The following is a 17,845-nucleotide window of genomic DNA, read 5'->3' as shown; positions in this document are numbered from 1 at the left end:
TGGGAAGTGGTCCCCTCCTGCTGCTTGAAAAAGCAATCCAGTGGCTAATTGGCTGCTAGGATTGCTTTTTTTACAAGTAAGACAGCTTACAAAAAAAACAATACAGGGATGATGCCTGCAGGGGTTTTTTTTCCCTTCCTCTGGATCAACTGTGGGTATGGGATTGTGCATATAGAATTGTAAAAATAAATTTTGTATTGCTGTCTCCTTTTTACTGGTTGAACTGGGAGGACATTTTGTCTTTTTTTTAAACCAGACTAACTAATGAAACTATATAGGTATAACCACTGAAAGTCAAGCGACGTTCTGGTAAGTCGCTGGTCCACAAGTGGTGAAGGACCAATCATCCAAAACTGATATCTTCACTTTAGCTCTCAGTTATTCTGGAGATCATTACTAGAACCCTGAGAGAAGACAGCGAGAGGCTCCACTCCATATATACCAAAAACATATTTTATAGAGAAATATAATCTATTATTAGAAATCCTGACCACATGCTCGATCTCATCCAAGGTCCTGCAGTTTAGTATCTCATTGTGTAGGCCGGCATTCAGCTTCCCTTCTTTCCTCAGCTCCTCTACCAGTGAATGAGCCTTTCTAGCTACAGACCTACAGGAAGGTGTCAAAGGTCAAACAATTAGACCAGAAATAATTCATGATGTGACGATCACTCATCTTAATCCTTTAATTAATCCTTAATCTGCATAATAATGTGATGTAATTTTTTTTTATTATTATTATTATTATAGGTCACCTGTGTTTTACTTCAAATGTTATTATACAATTATTCATGTGCATATTTTTGACAGAATTTAACCACCTGACCTCCGGAAGATTTACCCCCCTTCATGACCAGGTCATTTTTTTTATTTTGCAATACGGCACTGCGTTATTCTAATTGACAATTGCGCAGTAATGCGACCTTGTACCCAGATAAAATTGACGTCCTTTTTTTCCCACAAATAGAGCTTTCTTTTGGCGATATTTGATCGTCTCTGCAGTTTTTATTTTATGCGCTATAAACCAACAATTTTGAAAGGAAAAAAATATATTGTTTTACTTTCTGCTATAAAACGTATGCAATAAAAAAGAAAAGGTGTAAAGAAAAAAAAAAATCAAAATTTCTTCAATTTAGGCCAATATTAATTTTGCTACATATTTTTGGTAAAAAAAAAAAAAAAATCTCAATAAGCATATATTGATTACCAAGTTATAGTTTCTACAAACTATGGTATTTTTTATTTCTTTTTTTCCCCCATTTTAAATTTTTTTATTTCTTTTACTAGTAATGGCAGCGCCAGAGATCAGCGACTGATAGTGGGACTGTGATATTGTGGCGGACAGTTGGACGCTGACACTTTTTGGGAACCAGTGACACTAATACAGTAATCAGTGCTAAAAATATTCACTGTCACTGTACTAATGGCACTGGCTGGGAGGGGGTTAACACCAGGGGCGATCAAAGGGTTAAGTGTGTCCTTGGGCGGTGCTTACTGGATGAACAGCAGGAACACAAAGATTACTCTGTTCATACCTGACAGAACGGCGATCTGCCTTGTTTACATCAGCAGACCACCGTCCTCTGTGTCTCTGGGAAGCGATCTTGGATGTCCACCAGACCCATTGATTGGCTCTCCCTTTGGCCAATTAGCGTGCGCCCCCCCCCCCCCCTTGCCTATTGCACGGAATGACGTACAGGAACAGAGTTTCGCGCAATAGAGTCAACCTGCTGCAGTCTATGTACAGTGCCTGGTCAGCAAGTGGTTAAACTGAATGGGTTGTTTTATAAGGTGATCTTAACAAATCACTTTTAGGCCTCATGTACACTGCTGCTGGTAAACGGATGTTTAGGAGCAGTTTTGTGTTTTTTCTTCAGCTGCCCCTGAACTCTCCTCTGTTATCTCATCAGTCCATGTACACAGGGGCGTTTATAGTCATTTCTAGGCAGTTGAGTTTAGAAGCATTTTTTGGAAAGCAAAACAATTTGTTCAGGTGGGATGTTCAGAGGCATTTGAAACGCCAAATGCCTGTAACAGCTTGTAAACGCGGTAACTCTCGTTTAGCCGCGTTTCGTTTACAGGCGTTTTAAATTTTTGACTATTTGGAAAAGAAAAAAAAAACGCCTCTAAAACGCAAACGCGGCATTTAATCGCGGCAAAACTGCGTTTTTAAACGTTCAGGAGAGGTTGTAAAACGTCCCGTGTATGTTAAGCCTAACACCAATCGAGACATTGAAATTGTGCGATTCTTCACGATTTCAAAGTCATACTACTTAGGCCCCTTTCAGACTGCTGCGAATTGAAAGTTGCGCAATTTGGCTGCAATTTCGCGGCCAAGATTTTGACATGATTTCAGGGAACGCCTGTGCAATCTTGAGGTCTACAGACCTCAACTCGCATCAAAGTCAGACCAAAGTAGTACAGGGACTACTTTGAAATCGGTGCAACTTGAAGTTGCACAGATATGAATGGTACTCATTGGAAATCATGGGGGTACGACTTGTCATGCAACTTTGCAGTCCCAAGTCACAGGACAAGTCGCACAAATGTGAAAAGGGCCTTAGCGCTACTTGGAAGACATCTGTATGACTTGGTGCACAGTTGCACCTGAGCTTGGAAAAAGTAGTGCAAGAACTACTTTCAAAATCGGTGGAGTCGGAGTTGAACCTATTTGGACTGCTTATTGCGGACAATAGTGTGCGACTTGTCATGCGATTTTAAACTATAACTGGGGGGGTTAAAGGATATCTTGGTGGCACATACTACAGCATACCTTCAGAGGTCTAGCGGAGTCCATGTCTCGACAGGTTAGGATGGTCATGTGTGATGGTTGATCAGTGTATATATTCGATTACAATACAAATTTAAACCGATTTAAAAAATCTTACCTCATGTGATTATGTGTTGTGTAACCTCCCTATTTCTTTCTTTTTTGTTTATAATATATAAATAACTTGTTATCTGTTCTAATACCTCAAACAAAATATGTAAAAATTGAATTTTATATCTTTTGGAAAAACTCTGAATAAAAATATTGGAAAAGAAAAAATCTTACCTCAATTCCTCCAAGGCTTGCTGTATTTCTCGCAGTACATCGGCATCATAATTTCTGAGGAGTTCTTTTCTGTAGTAGGCAATCAATGGAATGGTGTCCTCATTCTGGAACAGCAGAACCAGATTAGCGCAAACCCAGGGATCCACATTGGTGCGCTCCGCCACAACCTAAAAGGAAGAAGATGTCACCATATAGCTCATTACTGATCTGGAAATGTATTCCCTAGGCTGGCTCAGAAAAATATGGGGGTCTGTCCATTACCAATATCAGCTTCCCCTCGAGTTTTTCTTACAACCACCACCTGACATCTAAAGCAAATTACCTGCTTAGCGACCGCCCCACACACATTTACAGCGGCAGGGCGGTCGGTACGTGATCTGACACTCCTGGGTATGGGGTGCTCGCCACCGGCGATCCCCTCCTGATGTTAATATACCCAGTGGCTGGTACTTGATGTCCGTTGGCGCCTGCCGATTAGACAGAGAGGCAGAATAACAATCTGCCTATGTAAACAAGGCAGATTGTTGTTCTGTCAAAAAATTCCCATAGTTTGTAAACGCTATAACTTTTGCGCAAATCAATATACGTTTTTTGGGATTTTTTTTTTTTACCAAAAACATGTAGCAGAATACATATTGGCCTGAAGTGATGAAGAAATTTGATTTTTTACATTTTTTTTATTGAATATTTTTTATAGCAGAAAGTAAAAAAAAAAATTTTTTTTTTTTTTTTTTTTTTTTCAGAATTGTCGGTCTTTTTTTAGTTTATAGATCAAAAAATAAAATCCTGCAGAGGTGATCAAATACCACCAAAAAGAAAGCTCTATTTGTGGGAAAAATTATTAGGGTACAGCATCACACGATCGCGCAATTGTCAGTTAAAGTAACTGTGCCACATCGCTAAAAATGGCCTGGTCAGGAAGAGGGGGTAAACCCTCCAGAGCTGAAGTGGTTTAACTGCTTGTCGACCAGCCGCCATCATTATACTGCAGCAGGTCAGCACCATCCCCCGAGCCGTCGTAGCTGTACGTCTGCACCTTTAAGTTGGACAGCAGACACGCGCCCGCTGCACTGCAGGGGTGCCAAAGCTTGTGGCCAGCGGTCGCGATGACTGCCGGCCACACGCGATCGCAGGCACGAGAGGCAGAACAGGGACGTGTGTGTGGGTGATCTCCTCCATGCCACGCCGCATTGATGCAGTATTTCATGCAAAAGGAGCCCCAGCCAAGTATTGAGTGCATACTATACTGTACATGGACATACTTTTCACCAAGCCAACATTTCTGTATTAAAAATCCTTTTTATTTTTTGTTGGTCTTCTGTAATATTCTAATTTTTTGAGATACTGAATTTTGGCTTGTCACTAGCCGTAAGCCATAATCATCAAAATTAAACAAAAGAAATGCTTGAAATATATCATTCTGTGTGTAATGCATTTATATACTATAGGAGTTTCACTTTTTGAATATTGAATTACTGAAATAAATTAACTTTTTGATGATATTCTAATTTTATGAGATGCACCATGTCAAATAGTTTAATGAGCATCTAATATTTAACGAAGGTAGTATGGTCACCCAGTAATTGGACATAGCTACATTCATCATTCTTTTGATAGAAATAAGAACTTGTGGATTTCCAAAAGAAGATTTTTGAGCGACAAGAAAAAAATGGGGGGGGTTTGCAAAATAAATGTTAGTGTATTTTTTTTTCTGAAAAATATAGATTGATAGACAATTGCACTAATATGGCACAACACAAAAATAATGCATAACTTTATTCTACAGGACCTCTGCTTTCAGAAAATATATAACCACTTGATCTCTAGAAGATTTACCCCCCTTTCTGACCAGGCCATTTTTGCGATACAGCACTGCGTTACCTTAACTGACAATTGTGTTGTCATACAATGCTGTACACAAATACAATTTTGTGTTGTTTTTTCCCCCCCAGAAATAGAGCTTTCTTTTGGTGGTATTTGATCACGACAGCGTTTTTTATATTTTTTACACTATAAAACATTAGAAAAGACAAACAATCTTTTAAAAGATCAAATAAAAAATAGAAATAAAGAAAGCTAATTTCTTCATCAATTCAGGCCAATATGTATTCTGTTACATATTTTTGGTAAACAAAAAAACAATAAGCGTATATGGATTGGTTTGAGCAAAAGTTATAGCATCTACAAAATATGGGATATATATATGGGAATTTTTTTTTTTATATATACTAGTAATGGCAGCGATCAGCAGCTTATAGCAAGACTGCAATATTGTAGCAGACAATCGGACACTGACTGACACTTTGTGGGAGACCGTGACACTAATGCAGTGATCAGTGCTAAAAATATACACTGTCAATGTACTAACAACACTGGCTGGGAAGGGGTTAAACATCTAGGGCAGGGATATGCAATTATCGGACCTCCAGCTGTTGCAGAACTACAAATCCTATGAGGCATTGCAAGACTCTGACAGCCACAAGCATGACACCCAGAGGCAGAGGCATGATGGGACTTGTAGTTTTGCAACAGCTGGAGGTCTGCTAATTGCAGATCCCTGATCTTGGGCAATCAAAGCGTTAACGGTGTGCCTAGCCAGTGTTTTTGTGTAGCGTGTTAGACGCTTTTACTAAGGGAAGTGACAGATTTTATTCCCTGCTTTGCAAGGACACAAAGTTCATCCCTCCCCTCTGTCAGAACGGAGCTCTGCCTTCTTTACATAGCCAGAACCCCATTCTGTGTCTCTGCCAGACGATCGGCGGGTGCTGGCAGACATTCACTGCCCGGCACCCGCAGATCGGCTTCTGCTGTGAGTAATCACAGCATAAGCGGGCTATCGGCGGCGGAAGTGCAGAATCACACATATATATATATAAATATATACACACATATACATATACATACATACACACACATTATATATACACACACATATACATATACAAACATACACACACACACATACATATACACTCTCACACACACGATTCTGCACAGGAGGGCTGCCCTGCCCTGTAGCAGTATATCTTGTAGGGGGCGGTCCTTAAGTGGATAATCTTTGGGAATTTTAAGCACTTTGCCACTCTTGCCATAAATGCAGATTTTTAACGTGTGTGGGGAAAATGAAAGAATAGCTCCAGAGGGGAAATAGTAAATTCTTACCTCTACAATGTTCCAGTTCATTTTAGTTTCCTCATGGCCTGAGCTGGTGCCCTTCAATTTCACCGGCTTCCCTGCAGAGTCTGACGTCTGGAGTTTTTTGTCCGGTGGACCAAATGAAAAGTCATCTGGAGGTTCTTCCTCCTCTTCGGATCTTCTCTCGGCCTTCAAATTGGTATTCATATTGCTGCTGGTAGTGGGGAATTCATCAATGCCGAGACTCTTCCTCTCCACCTTCATCTTAGTTGGCTTTGCTTTAGGCGTTTCTGTGCCCGCTTTTCTTTTCTTTGGCTTTTCCTCCTTGATGGGCTGCTCTAGAGATATTGACTTTCTCTGCATAGAAAAGGAGTAAAAAATAAAGTATGTCCAATGCTTATCTTAAAATTTAATAAGTGCATGTAGTCCAAGAGATAACAAAATGCTGTAAAGCAGCGGTTCTCAACCACCAGGCCATGGCCCACTATCGGGGCGCAGCCTCCCTTCTTCCAAGATAGCAAATGAGCTCTTTGCTGGAGGGCCCATCCCAAATGGTAACATGCATATACTAGGGAGAGGCCTAAATATTGGAACAGATACTGGAGAATGAGCTGTGTGTAATGGAGTGCAAATCAAACTGGCATAATAGATACTGGAGAATGAGCTGTATGTATTGGGGTGTAGATATAATTGGTGACATAAATACTGGGACCTGAGCTCTATGTATTAGGATTACATCTAACTGATGCCATGAATGCTGGGGAGTGAGTTGTGTCTATTGTAGATCTAACTTATGACGTGAGCACTGAGGAGTGAGCTGTGTATTGGGGGGTATTACTCTCACTAAAGGGTACTGGAAGTTAAAGTAGATTGGGTTGCAGATTTCACTTGTGGCTTTTCCAATTCCATCTTAAAAAAAAGGCAAGAATTCCATTTGTACTAAACAGCCATAGAGTCCAATCAGAGATTCACATTCTGTAGAAATCCATTGTCTTGCAATATGCAAAGAATTCTTACCTCTTCTTTAATGGTTATCCCTTGAAATGTTGACACATCGCTGTCTTTACTCTCAGGAGAGGGGAGAGGGGAGAGGGAGAGAGGGAGAGAGGGAGAGAGGGAGAGAGGGAGAGAGGGAGAGAGGGAGAGAGGGAGAGAGGGAGAGAGGACCAGGAAAATTGAAACTACACACAAGACAAAGATAAACAAGAAGAAATAATCCAAAAAAAAGACTGCAGTTGTTTCTTGGACTTAGCACTTAGTCCTCATGCACACGGACGTTTTTACAGCTGCTTTTTTGAGCTTTTTTTGCAGCTTAAAAAGGCCTGTCTATGTTAGTCTATGGCTTCATGCCCACCTAGGCGTTTTTGAGCTGCAAGTGGCATAGGCGTTTTTAAGCTGTAAAAAAAACCCAGGACAAGTGGGTTCTGAGAGACGTTTTTCAGCTGAAAAACGCTCAAAAACGTCATTCACCAACGTTTTTTAGCGTTTTTGATCCATTGAAAAAAAAGAAAAAATTTGAAAAAAAAAAAAAAAACACTCAAAAACGCTAACGCGGAAAAACGCTCAAAAACGCTAAAAAACGCTATTGCAAAAACGCTGAAAAAAGCTGAAAAAAGTTAAAAAACGTCACTGCAAAGATACTGGCGTTTTCATAACGTTTTTTTTAACAGCCTGTGTGCATGAGGGCTAAAGCTCGGTCTGGCCCTACTTCCCAAGAACCGTAGATTGGAAGTTCTCCTGGCTGATGGCACCCTGCCTAGTTCCGGTCCTGTGACACAAGAGAACACTCCTCTTTTGGTTACTACTCCTGATGGTCATCAGGAATTCATACGTTTCGACATTCTAAGCTCACCTATGTTCCCCGTCATCTTGGGTACCCCATGGCTCCAAGCCCACAACCCCCAGATCAACTGGATCAGGAAAGAAATTTCATTCACTTCACCTTATTGCCTACAGCACTGTCTTGCGCCTGAAACCAGTAATGTAGCCAGTTGCCTGTCAGTTCAACCTGTACCTGTCAACAACCAGAGTATTCCACCGGCCTACCAGGAGTTTGCAGATGTCTTTGACAAGAAAAAGGCTGATGTCCTGCCACCACACCGGTCATACGATTGTCCAATTGAATTACTCCCAGGAGCCGAAATCCCAATCTGTCGCATATTCCCCCTCTCGGAGGTGGAACTAGGAACATTGCGACAATACATTGATGAAAACCTGGAAAAAGGCTTCATCCGTTCCTCCTCTTCTCCTGCTGGAGCCGGAATCTTTTTTGTCGAAAAAAGGGACAAATCCCTAAGACCATGTGTGGATTACAGGGAGCTCAATAAAATCACTATAAAAAACCGTTACCCTCTTCCTCTAGTTCCGGAACTTTTCCAGAGACTCCGTACTGCCCGAATATTTACTAAGCTTGACCTTCGAGGAGCCTACAATCTCGTTCGCATCCGAGAGGGTGACGAATGGAAGACAGCATTTAGAACTCGCTTTGGACATTTCGAGTACTTAGTGATGCCATTTGGATTGTGCAACGCCCCGGCCACATTCCAACATTTTGTAAACGATATCTTTCGAGAATTTCTGGATTACTTCGTCATCATCTACCTGGATGATATCCTGATATTTTCAACCACCCTGGAGCTCCATCGTACACATGTAAGGACAGTTCTGCACACTCTACGTAAGCACAAACTCTATGTAAAAGCAGAGAAGTGTGATTCGAAAAAGAGTCAATACAATTCCTGGGGCTAATTATCTCAACTGGTGGTGTTGCCATGGACCCGCAAAAGGTACAGGCAATCTTGGACTGGCCAACTCCATCGGATAAAAAGGGAGTACAAAGATTTGTGGGGTTTGCAAACTTTTATAGGAGGTTTATAAAGAACTTTTCCTCCATCATCTCACCAATCACCCAAGTTACCCGTTTACATACTCGGTTCCTGAGGTCTTCAGAAGCCCAATCAGCTTTTGATAAGCTCAAATCCCTCTTTACCTCCGCACCTATCCTGCAACATCCTGATCCGGCCCTCCCTTACATCTTAGAGGTTGACGCCTCTGAAGTTGCCACAGGAGCAGTCTTATCCCAACGTCAGGGTTCTAAGTCGTTACTCCATCCTGTGGCCTTCTCCTCGCGGAAGATGAGTCCGTCTGAAAGGAATTATGATGTGGGAGATCGAGAGCTCTTGGCTATTAAAACTGCCCTGGAGGAATGGTGGTACCTCCTTGAAGGTGCTCAGCATCCCATCATGATATTCACGGATCACAGAAACCTGGAGTATCTTCGCACGGCTAAACGATTGAGACCCCGAAAAGCTCGATGGGCCTTGTTTTTTGCCAGATTCAATTTTCATATATCCTTCCGCCCGGGGTCTAAGAACGGGAAGGCCGATGCCTTGTCCCGGATGTTTCCTGACACTCCCGAAGAAATTACTCCTAGCACTATATTGTCTCCACAGAATTTTCTCATGATTCAGACCGACCTGAGTTCCTCACTGAAACAAGCTTCCTCCCAATGCTCTGAACCAGAAGCACTGTCTTTAAGAAACCAGGAAGGTTTTCTTTGGTATCAGAACAAAATTTTTGTTCCGCAGCAAGCCAGAGCCCAGGTCCTAAAGACTTTACATGACCACCAACTTGCTGGTCACTTCGGGGTACGAAAGACTTTGGAGCTTGTTCAACGATCTTTTTGGTGGCCCACTCTAAAGCCTGACTGCAGGGAATATGTCAGTTCCTGCACCATTTGTCAACGTAACAAGGGGTCTAACGTCAGATCTTGGGGTCTACTATGCCCATTGCCTGTGCCAGAGCAACCATGGAAAGAAATATCTATGGATTTCATAGTAGAGTTACCACCCTCGGAGAAATTTACAACCATCTTGGTAGTCGTTGACCGCCTGTCCAAGATGGCGCATTTCTTGCCCATGATGGGTACACCATCTGCTGCTGACACGGCGAAGATCTTCATAAAGGAGATAGTCAGACTTCACGGCCTACCGAGCAACATTGTGTCCGACAGAGGGGTGCAATTCACCTCTAAGTTCTGGAAGGAGCTCTGCAAAACGCTTTCCATTAGAGTGTGCCTATCTTCAGCTTACCATCCTCAGAGCAACGGCCAAACCGAAAGAACTAATCAAACTTTAGAACAGTACTTACGTTGCTTCTGCTCCTTCTCCCAGGACGACTGGTCCTTGCTACTCCCGTGTGCGGAGTTTGCATACAACAACTCAATCCATGCTTCCACCAATCAGTCACCTTTCTGGGCCAACTACGGTTTCCATCCCTCATTCTTGCCTAATGTTATACCAGAGACCTCAGTCCCCGCAGTCCAGGACAGGATAAACGCCATTCAGGCTAATTACCTAACTCTCCAGGCAACTATGCAGAAGGCCCAAGAGAATTATAAGAAACATTATGACAAGGGAAGGAGAGATCCCGTCTTTAAGGTTGGAGATAGAGTGTGGCTTTCCTCAACAAATCTTAAGCTTCCTTGCCCCTCCCGGAAGTTAGGACCAAGGTTTATCGGTCCATTCACAATTAAGAAGGAAATTAACCCAGTGGCATTTGAATTGTCTTTACCAAGTTCCTATAAAATCCACCCAGTATTCCATGTTTCTTTATTAAAATCTGTTGTCTCCAGTTCTTTTCCAGGGAGAGAAGAAGCTCCGCCCCCTCCAATCTTGGTGGACAATGAAACAGAATTAGAAGTAGAAGCCATTCTGGACTGCCGTCGGAGAGGTAGGACTGTTCAATTTCTTGTTAAATGGAAAGGTTACTCTGTAGAAGATAATTCTTGGGAACCAGCAGATAACATTCATGCCCCTAGACTGTTGCAGAGGTTTCAAGCCCGATACCTGGGGGGGGGGGGGGGGCACTGTCAGGGTGATAACCGTAGGACGGGTAATTCTGCCAGTATTCCTCATGGTGGCGCCCTTCTGCCTATTTAAGCCTGCTGCTGGTTCATGCTGGTTGCTGGATTATCATCAGCTTCCTGTTTTCCTTGTTCCTGTGTTCCTTGTTCCTGTTGTGATATCTGCTTCCTGTTACTACTCGGCTTGCCTGACTGCTCCAGTATTCCGCCTGCATTGACCCCGGCTTGTACCTGACTATTCTTTGGCTCCGCATTTGTACCTTGATCGTCCTCCTGTGTTTGACCCCCAGCTCGGCTACCTTCTCTGTTCCTGATTATCCAGCTGTACCTCACCTTGGACTGATTCCTGTGCTGAATGACCATTGGCCTGGCTCTGACTCCGCTCCTGGTTGCTCCACGGCTCCAAACCTGGAATCCCTCCTTGCACGGTTGACCTTCAACCTTACCAGCGCACCCCAGCAGCTCCCTGCTATCTGCTACTCAGCAACAGGGTTACGCTGCACTTAGCCGCAAGGGGCGCCCCCTCTGCAATTCGGCCTCACATCCAGGACTCTGACAACATCAGACTAGTGGAACTCATCAACTCCCAAAAATTAACATTACAAAGCCCAGCAATAGCCAAGTCAACTCCAATAATCACAAACAAACTATTATCAAACCACAAGAACAGGCAACAAACTCCTGAAATTGTTTTAACAATAGACTCAAATGGGAAATACCACTAAACGGCTCTTCCCAGGAACAAGAGTCTCCACAATTCACTGTACAACAATTGAACAGGCAGTAGGAGTCAAAAACGATCCATATTTCGCGAACCCCAAACATATCATCATAAACACAGGCACAAACAACATCCAGGAACAGCAAACTACTACAACAGAGACTGCACAACAAAAATTCCCACAGTCCAAATTAGTTCTGTCCTTCCTTCTTCCAAAAGGTAAAACTACTCTATAATGCCCCAACACCTCTATGACAACAAAAATCTGAACAAACAAGAGGTCAGCCACCTAGCAAGAGAATTCAAAGGCATTTTTTTTGAAAGAACTCACAACCCTGAACCTGGCACAAACCATTCTCAGACAGACACAATAACAACGGCAAGACCCCACACCCCACCACTAATCCAATACAACAATACACTCAGCCAAAAAACAGGGCCACGAAGATGGCGAGAATGGAGGAAACCACCAGCCCCAAGATGGATTTTAAGACCACCAGAGAGCAGAGAAATGGAGGAGATAAAGAACCTCCTCAGCACATTACACAATATAATAAGGTGACAGCTCAAAAAGCAAAAAAGACAATGACAACCTCTCATAATCCGGTTTGTCCCAGATAATTTACTCATTACAAGGTATACAAACACAAAATGACATCATTAGTAATCAGTAGCTGGAACATCCAGAGTCTGAAAGCTTCAGCCATCGGATCCAAAGTAAATGATCCAGATGGACCCGGGCACAGGATGAACCACTTGTACCTACTGGCTATAGGGAATTCTCTGTCCCAGCACAGAAGGATAAAAACATCAAACAGGGTCGGTACTCAGGAAGAATACTAGTCTGGTATAAGGAGGAGCTACATGAGAACATCAATGCAATCATAAAAGGAGAGAGTCACATCTGGATAAGAATAAGGAGCTCCATCCACGCCTCTCAGTCTGACATCTACCTATGTGCAGCATACATTGCTCCACCAGATTCCACAGATTTCAGACCAGACACCTATGAGGTCCTACAAAGTGAGGTCATCCACTTCCAATCCCTGGGACAAGTGCTCATCCTTGGAGACCTCAATGCTAGGACAGAAGGGAAAAGGACTAAGTTCTGATGGCAACACATACATAATGGGCCATGCAAATTACGGTCATGAGTTGATACAGATACAAAGAAACAGCTATGACAGTACAATCAACAAAAAAGGAAGAAAGTTGCTGAATCTGTGTCGCAGTCTGGGCTTCTACATCCTCAACGGCCGAACCAAGGGAGACTCTACACATTAAACTCCCACATAGGCAGCAATGTGGTAGACTATGCCATCACAGATATGAACCCCACACTCATCAATGGATTTACAGTCACCCCACAAACACACCTATCAGATTACAACCAAGTACTGCTATATATTAGATCTTCAAACAAACCATCTCCAAAACTCGCTTCTCTCTGCAACCTGCCACCATCATTTAAATGGTCCAAATAGTCTACCACAAAATTCAGAGATGTAATGAACAGACCTGACATCAAAAAAGAGCTTGAAAACTTCCAAAGCAATGCCTGTGAGGTAAGCCCACGAGGTGTGAACCAGGCAGCAAAGGACTTCCACAAATTATTATACCTCATTGCCCAGCTGAGAAAAGTCAAGAAATCACCCAACAAAGAATCCAAAAAATGGTTTGACAAAGAATGCAAAAGAGTTAAGGAGTAATTTACGGACAGTCTCCAATAACAAACACAGAGACCCTGACAACACTGACCTAAAGTGGAGTTCCACCCAAAAATGGAACTTAGACTTTTTGGATTCCTCCCCCCCTCCGGTATCACATTTGGCACCTTTCAGGGGGGAGGAGGGAGCAGATACCTGTCTAATACAGGTATTTGCTCCCACTTCCTGGCATAGCTAACCGCGGCGCTTGCGGTGACCTATGCCACTTCTGGCGCCTACCCCGTCCTCCCCCGCTGTATTCTGTGAGACACAGAACACAGCAGGGACCTGAGAGGACGCGCATGCGCAGTAGGGAGCCAGGAAGTGAAGCCGCACGGCTTCACTTCCTTATTCCCTTACCGAGGATGGCGGCAGCAGCAGCCGAGAGCCGAAGGACGGATCGGCTTCGGCTGCCAACATCGCGGACTCCCTGGACAGGTAAGTGTCCATATATTAAAAGTCAGCAGCTGCAGTATTTGTAGCTGCTGGCTTTTAATATTTTTTTTTTCAGCGGACCTCCACTTAAGGATAGCCCATGTCACCCTATAGAAAAAATACAAACAAACCCTTAAAAAGAAAAAAAAACACTTCATCTCCAACAACCTACAATAATTAGAAGAGGCACTTCAGGAAAACTCTTTATGGGAAATATGGTAAAATATTTGCTCGGCACCGAGGAAAAACACCCTCCACATCCAAAATTGGGACATCTGGCCCAACCACTTTAAGAACTTCTACAAAGAAATTCCAGAAGAGGAGCTAACAGTAAACAAAAAGACATAATCAAAAGACTAATACCCCGTACACACGAACGGATTTTCCGCCAACAAGCCCGTGGATTTTTGCTTGAAGGTTGTTTGCTTAAACTTGTCTTGCATACACACGGTCACACAAATGTTGGCCAACAATTCTGAATGTGGGAACGCGGTGGCGTACAAGACGTACGACGAGCCGAGAAAAATGAAGTTCAATAGCCAGTGCGGCTCCTCTGCTTGATTCTGAGCATGCGTGAACTTTTGTGCGACGGACATGTGTACACACGATTGGACTTTCCGACAACAAAGTTTTTTTGGCGGAAAATTTGAGAACATGCTAGCCAACATTTGTTGGCGGAAAGTCCGACAGCAAATGTTCAATGGAGCATACACACGGTCGCACTTTCCAACAACAAGCTCACATCCAACATGTCCTGTCGGAAAGTCCAACCGCGTGTACGCGGCATAAGGCTTAATGTACACGGAACGTTTTTACAACCTCTCCTGAACGATTTAACTTGATAGATAAAAACCCACGTTTAAAACGTCTGTTTTGCCGCGTTTGCGTTTAGAAGTGTTTGGAAAAAATTTTTTTTTTTTTTTTCAAAAATAGCCAAAAATGAAAGAGGCCTGTTAACGAAACGTGGCTAAATGCCGGTACCGCGTTTAGCCACGTTTAACGGTGTTTAGCGTCTGAAACGTTGGAAACTTCGGGGTCTGGACTCATTTTTTGGCCTTCAAAGAAAGGCCTCTAAACACAACTGCCTAAAAACGACATTAAACGAACCTGTGTACACGTACACATAAGATAACATTGGATGAGTTCAGGGGCAGCTGAAAAAAAGCATGAAAGACAAAAACAGAACATTCCATAGCTCAACTTACCAACCAGTCTGCCAACTGACCAAATTAACCTGTCCAACAGTCTGTGTTAAAAACAGGGGTTTAGTTAGCACACATTTGCAAATGCATGCATAAGCTACAAGGCCTCTTCTCGGCACCCTGTGTATACTTGCAGCCCTAACGCTACTGAATTTATAAGTGTCTCCACAATTTAATGCATGTTCTTCCATTGTGGAGACGCTTATAAATTCAGTATCTCACATAAAAAACATAATGAATGGTTCCAAAAAAATATATACGTTGGAGAATGGAGACACACAAACTCCAAGAAACTGTCTACCAGTCACTGCAGTGAGACTACAAACTTGCCCCTTAACTGGAGGTGCTACAAGACCCCAAAGACAGACAGACCCTGAGCCTGTACAGACTGAGCGCCCACAGCCTGGAAATTGAATTAGGACAGCACGGATAGACCTACAAGCTAAGAGAAAGTAGACTGTGCCAGCAATGTGACCAGGGGGTCCCGGGAGGATGGGGACCACTTCCTGCTACATTCCCCCCAAGTACTCATCAGTGAGGGACACTCACTTCCAGAGACTCTCCGCTTTCATCCCGGACTTCAATTCTATAGAAGAGAAGAGGAAACTCCAAATTCTACTGGGAGAAGAGGAGCCAACTGTGAAAATAGCTGCACAATACGTGACATCATGTCAAAGACTGAGAAGGACATGAAAAACTGTGGACTGACTCCCATTCCCCATTAACCCCCCCCCCTTATACAAACTCAACTGCTTTGGCAATGCTAACATTTATTTGGTCCTGCCAATAAAGCTTATTTGAATTGAATAAAATTGAGGGGGGGGGGGAGAGAGATATCTGCAAGGATCGGCAGATCAAGGTCAGGGATGAGGAGGATAGTTGTTTATCACAAAGGTAACAGAGAAAATTGAGTACTGTCCGTGATACTTTTTTTATTTGCACTAACATACAATTTTTCAGGACAAGCTTTCGGGGTATGTCCCCTTCTTCAAGGTCCAAGCAGTACTGATTCACAAATTTTTAAGAAGCATGTTAAAGAAAAAAAAAAAAAAAGAAAAGGGAAAGCCAAACACATACAAATCAATGGTAATAAAGATAGCAGCAGAGTTAGTGAGATAAGACAGAGGGAGAGGGAGCTATAGAATGCAGGGGGGATTCTAGTCACAGAGGGGTCATAATCTGTGTCTTATCTCACTAACTCTGCTGCTATCTTTATTACCATTGATTTGTATGTGTTTGGCTTTCCCTTTTCTTTTTTTTTTTTTTTTTCTTTAACATGCTTCTTAAAAATTTGTGAATCAGTACTGCTTGGACCTTGAAGAAGGGGACATACCCCGAAAGCTTGTCCTGAAAAATTGTATGTTAGTGCAAATAAAAAAAGTATCACGGACAGTACTCAATTTTCTCTGTCACAATTGCACTAATACGGCTACAATCAAATCAAGTATGTCACAAAGGTAACATAATGGTACAAGGCACAGAGGAAACAGCAGAGTTAGGTCTTCCCCCAACTTAAAGATCAGACCAAGGCTTAGAAGGATCTAAACGTCAGATAAAAATGATGAGGAACAGATACCAACAGCGACAAGTCCATAGACATGCCTGCTCACCCCTCACCCAACACCCTCAGAGATTTCTTATCTCAACTCAAGAGAGATTTTGTACAGTTCAAAGAACAGCATCAAAGACAGTTAGGTGACAAAAATTTAAATGACCAGCTGAGGGAAGAGATGAACACACTCAAAGTTGAAAGCAAGTCTGTCCTATTAGAAATGTGATCTGCAATGCAACAGCTACAAGAAAATGCTCAATTCAGGGAAGAGATAAGGACACTAAAATCACAAATGGTGCTCCACAATCAGGAAACAGAATTAAAAGGGATGGTTTGTACAAAGTGCCCATAAACCAACAGATTGGTGGGAATCATCAACTTCCAAAAATTAACATCACAAAGCCCAGCAATAGCCAAGACAACTCCAATAATCCGGAAACCCCAAACAAATCATTATTAAACCACGTGAACAAGCAACAAATTCCTGAAATAGTTTTGATAGACTCAAATGGGAACAGCTCTTCCCAGGAACAAGAGTATCCAAAATTTACTGTTCCACAATTGAACAGGTAACAGGAGTCATCAACGATCCATATTTCACTAACCCCAAACATATCATCATACACAAAGGCACAAACAACATCCAGGAACTACGGGTCTCAAACTGGTGGCCCTCCAGCTGTTGTGAAACTACAAGTCCCATCATGCCTCTGCCTGTGGGAGTCATGCTTGTAACAGTCAGCCTTGCAATGCCTCATGGGACTTGTAGTTTCGCAACAGCTGGAGGGCCGCCAGTTTGAGACCCCTGGTTCACAACAAAAATTCCCACAGTCCAAAGTAATTCTGTCCAAGGAGGGACATATCAAACAACATAATCCAGCAAAACACAGAGCTGGCAGACAAAACCAGGTCAAAGCTTTCCATTCACCTGGCACAACATCATTCTATAATGCCCCAACACCTCTATGACAACAAGCATCTGAACAAACAAGGGGTCAGTCACTGGCAAGAGAATTACATTGTTCTTGAGAGAACTCATAACCCTGGACCTGGCACAAACCATTCTCAGACACAATTACAAAAGTAAAAGACCCCAAACCCCACCACTAATCCAATGAAACAATACACTCAAACAAAAAAACAGGGCCACGAAGATGACAAGAATGGAGGAAACCA

The 17,845-nt window shown here is 42.7% G+C and overlaps 1 protein-coding gene across 6 annotated transcripts in view; it reads right to left on the bottom strand.

Annotated features, from left to right (window-relative positions):
- The window catches only part of LOC141140667 (S1 RNA-binding domain-containing protein 1-like), a 209,076-nt gene that overhangs the window by 188,346 nt on the left and 2,885 nt on the right, over positions 1–17,845 (bottom strand). For 5 of the 6 annotated variants that reach the window (XM_073628071.1, XM_073628069.1, XM_073628070.1 and 2 more), the window contains exons 2-4: positions 6,217–6,546; positions 3,055–3,221; positions 492–609 (exon numbers count right to left, since the gene is read on the bottom strand). In XM_073628071.1, coding sequence (XP_073484172.1) covers positions 492–609; positions 3,055–3,221; positions 6,217–6,546 — 615 coding nt within the window. Of the gene's footprint in view, positions 1–491; positions 610–3,054; positions 3,222–6,216; positions 6,547–7,206; positions 7,598–17,845 lie in introns of those variants that run through there. The other variant, XM_073628072.1, reaches the window with a different exon arrangement.

The sequence above is a fragment of the Aquarana catesbeiana genome, linkage group LG04 (assembly GCF_042186555.1).
Source record: "Aquarana catesbeiana isolate 2022-GZ linkage group LG04, ASM4218655v1, whole genome shotgun sequence".
Classification (NCBI taxonomy): Eukaryota; Metazoa; Chordata; class Amphibia; order Anura; family Ranidae; genus Aquarana; species Aquarana catesbeiana.
Note: the sequence above shows the minus strand (reverse complement) of the source record. Positions and strands in the feature narration are given on the sequence as shown.